The 7,211-nt window shown below is 30.9% G+C and overlaps 1 protein-coding gene across 1 annotated transcript in view; it reads right to left on the bottom strand.

The window, feature by feature from the left end:
- The window catches only part of LOC108686669, a 15,359-nt gene that overhangs the window by 1,732 nt on the left and 6,416 nt on the right, over positions 1-7,211 (bottom strand). Inside the window, 5 exon segments of the mRNA XM_018192093.1 lie at positions 475-811; positions 1,276-1,541; positions 3,175-3,234; positions 3,236-3,325; positions 3,622-3,742. Of these exon segments, the coding sequence (XP_018047582.1) occupies positions 475-811; positions 1,276-1,541; positions 3,175-3,234; positions 3,236-3,325; positions 3,622-3,742 (874 nt within the window).

Raw genomic sequence — 7,211 nt, 5'->3', positions numbered from 1 at the left:
ACGAACGCTATATATAATATTATATTAGATATTATATTATAACAGATATTTTAACATTTTTACTGAAACAGAGATTTATTAACAATTTTTATAATTTATTGATATATCTAAAATCTCACAAATGAAAATAAATATTTTCATATTTATATAGAAATGTTTCTAACAAATATTAAATATTAAATATTAAATATAAATATTTTAACAAGATGATAACAATCAATATTTTTAACATTAGTAAGAAAAGACAAAGATATCTAGCATCAAAAGTTAATAATTTTGACAAATCAATACTCATTTAAAAATTAATTTTCCATAAATAAGTTTTCTTTGTATTTTTCTTAAATAAATTGAAATGTGCTACGAACAGTTATCATAGTAATGCGAGCTATCTCTCGGGATGCACTCTCGGGGGTAATCTCAGTTGGGAACTTGAAAATCCCCTGGGGGTTGAAAGCCTCCAAGGGTTCAACTTACCAGCGTAACGAGCAGTGCGCTGAGCACACCGATCACAGTGGCGGCCGTCATTTGATGCAGGAACTGCGTGGTCATGACGACCTCGTAAATTGGCGACATGCCACTGTAGAAGGGTAACTCCATTTTGAGAAAAAGTTCACGATTGGCAGCGTCGATGACGTCGTCGCTGCGCAAGGCGATGACGCCAATGCCATAGAACAGCACGGCCATTGAGTGCAAGCCGATGATTAAATTGGAGAAACGATGCGAGAGATTGGCCACGTTATTCATGTTGCACAAGGCATCCTCACATTCCTTCCAGTCCGTCGCGATGCTCGTTAACACGTCGTTGAATATTCTAGGAAGAATCGATTTCGTGCAGCACCGCGAGAGCGAAGATGTTCCCCCCTCGAAGACTATGATTAGGACACTATTTGTCCCTACGCGATGATGAATGATGAAGAGAGTAGGTCGAAAGATGAGAAGATGATCGATATCATTGTTACTAATAACGATATTCCATAGATGTAATAACGATTACGAATAAAGATAGTGAAGGAGATATTAAAAATGTATTATTTGTAAATTGTTGAGATGATGTATCATGAAAAAGAAAAAAATATGTTATTTGTCAAAATAATGATTTCTAATGTGCTCGCAAAGTTTTTTTATAGTAAAAAAACAATTCACTAATTCTACAATCTTTTGAACGATTTAATGATAATTACGGATATGCATATGAGCTTCGTATTATCAAACATTTGTTTGATTTGATCGTGAAGTGCAAGTCATAAACTGCAAGTAGCGACGATGCAGACGTACCGTTGTTTTGTCCAGAAAACAATCAACTTGACACATAATAAACTGTATGACAGCGTCGCGCTTAGACCATCCATCAGCTGTGAGATGTCCTCGGAATTAAAGTGCATCGCCATGTGGCGATACTGAAAGATCTGTGCGACTATCATCGTCGTGGTCCAGAAAAATCGACTGATGATCGCGTAGGTCGCGCCTGGCCAGATGCCGACTACCCGAAGTCCGATCTCGATCGATCGGGTAATTGTATTAGCAGACATCATTTAACGAGACTTAATTGTGTACACTTTATAACATAATCAATAAGGCGAGGCTAAAATAAGAGTAGGCCATGCATCTTCTTCTTTCCAAAATCTCTTCCTTTAAAGGAAGCGAGAGATACTTGTTGTATATACTTTCTTAAAATGGGATATCAGAGATTTTATCGGTTTACAAAAAATAATTATATATAAATATAATTAATTATCAAGAACGAAAGAGAATATTTGATTCCGGCACGTTATCAATCGACGAGGATTAATGAAATAAATCCACAACGTTCACAGTTAATCAAAACGCGTGCGGAAGATATTAGCATTGAACACGATTGTAAAATAGATTTATGAATGAGACACGAGACATGCATCTGTAGACGCTGCGAATGGACTGAAAGATGCCGGAGGGTTACTTGCCACGAAACCTACCTTCGTCCATCGTCGACCGGGCAGGGGACAGTTCATTAAATATTTTCATCGCTCTGTGTACGATAAAGTTGTGGTAACGCGTGTCGTTGACGATCGCCGATTTTGCGGATGGAAGGAAAACCGAGGGATGCGTCCTTCCGCCCTATGCGTCGAACGGTACGATGCCATACAATTTTCGTTAAAAATGTACGATTACGCAGGACGGAGGTCGATGTACACCCGGTTTATAATGTTATAATACATCGAAAAATCATGCGCATTGATCTAAAGAAAGACAAAGAAGTTTCCGAAGGGTCGCATCGGGAAGGAAGGGAAGATCGTGGAAATCGAGAATATGGTAATATCTTTTATATCAAGATGCCATACACTGCAACTTAGAGATAATTCATGTAGTTTGATATTATTCTATAATTTATTTTATTGCTAAACAAATTATTTTAAACAAACTTGAAGCATGTATTTGAAGAATTATATATTGTGTTATACGCTCATCTAATTAGTAAAGAAAATAAAATTATATATTATTGAATATATTATTGAATATATTATTGAATCTGTTTTCGACAGATGGGCTATCTGGGTATTTTAATATTTGTCAGTTGAAAGGCAAAGAGATAGAATGTGACGCCATTTTATCGCCAATAATACGATAAATACGATCCCGTAGCATTTACGACTTATAACAACGCGCTAGAATTTAATATATTTGTTATTATATACTTAAGCTATAGTATTATAAAATAAATATATTAGTATTAAATAATATATGTAATATTCAATAAATATTAGATGTAATAAAAAGAAATTCATTATTTTTCCATTCAATTTCATGCAAAAATAATGGATTTCTTTTTACTACACCTAATATAATAGTCTACAGTAAACTTGTCCAATTTGAGCATCCGAAGCCAAAACGCAAAGCTATCGATACAAAAAAATTCAATGTGAATAAGATTTTGGAAGAACTGTAAAGTGTTAATAAGCATCACTCAGATGCGTATCAACACTTTACAATCCCCGAAATCTTATTCACATTGAATTTTTTTTGTGTCGATTAGCTTTGTGTTTTGGTTCCGGAGCTCAAATTGGATAGGCCTGGTCTACAACAATCTAACAATAAGTGATGAGAAGAGTTATGTAAGTAAATATAAACTTCTAGAAGATATATAATTGCAGTAAATGTATTATATATAATCAGATGGTTATCTCATATACTGTGCACGAATCTTACTTTTGCGAAACGTTGTAACGAAAGATCCATTATTTTCCCAATTATGAGCGTTGCTCAGATGTTGCGATCTCACTATCCCGAATAATAGAATATGACTGTATTTACGTTTTAAATCATACGCAGCGGATTCAACAGTTTTACTCTGCAAAAGTAAAAATAATAAAGAAATTTATATTATTTATCATTCCCAGTGACAGTTAATTAAAAAAAGAATAAGTAAATTGAACATAAATCAAATCATCGGTTTTTATTGATTAATTTGCATTTTTCTTGTTTATTATAGAATCCAATATGTTGTTTTTCAAGAATCTTATTATAATCTTCTTTTTATTAAATGTTTGATGAACAGTCTTTCACTATTCTATGAAATTCGTAGAACAATTAAAGAGAAAATTATAGTAAGAATTATTTGTCGATAGTATTTATTCTCATGCTAACCTGATTTATCAGATATTCTCCCACATAGCAAAACAGGAACATATTAATATTTATTATGATGTATAACGGAACAAGTCTTACTATCTTTGCCGTCGCATCGGGATGCGACGATCGTCGAGTGCTAACAATATCGAAATATGATTTGATAAACTGTGAATGTATTTATTAACTGTACTATTTTACACTCACAGTATTATAATCAAAAATCCTACTAACTTAATTATTACAATGTCATATGTAAATTGCAGCAGCGCGATATACGAGTATAAATACTTAATATTTTCCGAAAAACAAATGATCTTTTAATGTTTTTGAATGATTTTGTTCAATGATAGTAAATTTTTGTTTGTCAATGCTTTCTGGTACTAGCTTCGCAAACTAGTAACGCAGGATATTTGATCACATATACAGTCTAAAAATAAAGAACTCACTATCTATGAAAAAGGAAAACTCATGTTTTTATTGCAGTAAGTTGCAAAAATACTTTTGTTAGTAAAAAATTTAACTAATTGTACAGAACTGACATATCTAACGAAATAAATATTTTTGAGTAAATTGATTTTTCTCAAATATATTTTTTATTTATTTTTATTATATATAATTGTGCATTTGTATTAATTATTTGTATACTTGTAACTTATCAAAGATAACAGTAAACTATTTATGAAACAAAAGCACAGAAAGGACCCAGGATATACACTTCTATGATTAACACAAATATTTTAAACAATGTCGTAAATTTAAAAATTAATTAAATCCAAAAAGTTGAATAAGCCAGTTCTAGGAATAAGAAAAGTTAATACATATTTAAACAAACAATATATTTATATATTTGAACTATATATTTGAACTGTATATGAAAAGGAACTTCCATTTTATGAATGTGGAGCAGTTCGGTCATTAATCTCAACATCTTTGTTGGTTGATCAATGATCTCAACATCAACCATGATGCTCATGCCGTAAGAAAAATCAACCATTGTGTGAAGTCACGAACGTGATGATCTGATCCGATGTTTTTTCCTTGCTTGATGTTTCATGCAATTCAACATTATTATTAATCAATCGCAATCATTTTAATCTTCTATCATCGTTGTCAACGTTTCGTTTGAATATTTTATATCATATAAACTATGATAAATTATGCTACGAACTTAATGATGTCTTAATCCTTGGATTGTAAAGCAGTGCGGCAAAATTTTAATTTCCCGTTTCTTTTTACTTTTCGAAATCGAAGGACGTTGCAAAAAGAAAAAAAGAAGCATTCGACAAATACAAATGAAATAACATTTACTCTTAATAAATATTTAAAAATTTTAAGCATAAACAGTATACGAATCGATAAATTAATTAAATAAAAAAACAAATGTAAGTATACAGCTTTATCAAAATATATTTGCGTATCACTCTAAATCTATAGCAAAATGAAATTTTACTGCATTAAATTGAAATTTCAATATAGGCATTAGTGGCAATTGATCTAATGAATTTTACTGCAAGATGGAAATGAAAAATCCATTTGATAATTAAAGTGAAAAATTTACTTTAAAAAGGAGTGAATTTGGAGGTTAGAATAATTTCAGAATAATTTCAAATCCAGATAATAAAGCCTATAGAGACAGATTTTGAATAGAACATGCTATTAATCTATTAACCTATTAAACTTATTTTTAATTATTATTATTTTTATTTTATTTTTATTTTTAATTTTATTCTGTCTCTTATGTTTATTATGTCATATGTGTCTCAAGATGCGTCGCACCCATACGACAAACATGCAACAAACATGCATGGTGCGCTATATCGCTAAATTCACTCCTTGTAGTAACATTCAATGCATTATTAATTAATGTTTAAATCACTCCGATTAATCGAATAAAATAGTCCACTTCTTTATATAAGAATAGACAGACTAATTTCAAAGGAATGAAAATCCATACTTAAAATAATGACTTTGCTACTCACTTTTGTTAGCAATAAAATTTTCATTGTTACAGATTTAGAGTGATATTATTTTATTAATCGTACTGCATTTGTTACTTACCACTCATTTAATCAAAAGAGAATGAATTTGACAATTAATTTTAAGTATGTTAAAAATCTACTGTAACCATCAAATCAAATATATCATCGAAATTATAATATTTTAAAAGATATTAGTAGTGCTAGAATTGAATGATTGTTATCACGACAAAGCAAAATGATCTACACAATGTAAAACACGAAAAGCCTGGCCACATAAACAAGATAATATTAAATAAGATAAGCATAAATTTTCTCGTGCAATTAATTTTACTTTTACGAGTCATTTTTATATTTATTCTTACTGTCAATCGTATATATAAATTAGTGCATCAATACACACACACACACACACACACACACACACACACACACACACACGCGCGCGCGCGCGCACATATATATTATATATACATATATACATCAATATATACATCAATATATACATATATACATATGATAGATAAGAATACATTCAAAAAGAAATAAAAAAAAATATGGTTTCATTAAATGTATTTTCTGTCTACAACTTGATGTTATATCAGCAAATATCATTGGAGACTGGGAGGTCGTAAGAGGTCATCACACAAGTGCACCTCTAAGCCAACAGCCAATAGAAGTTGCTCATTAAATATTTTTATCGTACAGTGATCACAAATACAATGCCGCTGCTCCTCCTCACTTTGATAAAAGAAAGCTACAGGTAGAATTATTTCTCCCTCTTTTGTATACTGGTCTTAAATATACAACAATACAAATGGACATAAAGGCGGGGCGACGTATGTGCGATGGCAAATCGAGTTTGGAAGGGATCCTTTGAAAAGTTTTTAAAATCTAGAGGATGAAAAGACTTTGACGAAGAAACAGGAAACTGAGTTGTGCGATGCTACGAGATGTGTATGTTTTTTTTTGTGTACGTAATGTTTGAATGTGCATTGGTGTAGTGACATTTGCGAGAGATTAATTAAAAGAAACTTAAATATCGACTGATAAAAACCTGGACTATCGACTAATATCGATAAATATAAAAGTAAGTTTATTATAAAATAAAACTGGGTCATGTTATATGTATGTCGCATGATATCATATAAAATTTTAACAGTCAATATTAAAGAGATATTTATTTATTTGAGAAATATTGATCTGCTTTGCCTAATTTTAACTATGTATACATACATCTCAGAGTTTCAGATCGCAGTTTAAAATTCGCATCATGCTTTCTAAATTATTCCAAATATTTTTGGAAAATAAATTTGCATTGCGTGTGTTTTTGAACTAACGTATTTTGCACGTTACTGTGTGTTTTATAAGTACCAGCTGAGAAGATCGACGAGACGGACGTGACGTTTATTGCATCGCCAACATCACTGATAAATACGATCCCGAAGCATTCATGATCTATAACAGTGTCACTTTGTTTTACAAGTAAAAACTATCTTTATATATAATTATAAATTTGTAACGGATATCAAATAATCACAAATAAGCATATTTTAAACAATGCAAATTTTGAAATTTAAACATTTGAATAAGTAAGCCAGATCTAAAAATAAGAAAAGTTAATACATA

Source organism: Atta colombica, unplaced genomic scaffold (assembly GCF_001594045.1).
Source record: "Atta colombica isolate Treedump-2 unplaced genomic scaffold, Acol1.0 scaffold189, whole genome shotgun sequence".
Lineage (NCBI taxonomy): Eukaryota > Metazoa > Arthropoda > Insecta > Hymenoptera > Formicidae > Atta > Atta colombica.
Note: the sequence above shows the minus strand (reverse complement) of the source record. Positions and strands in the feature narration are given on the sequence as shown.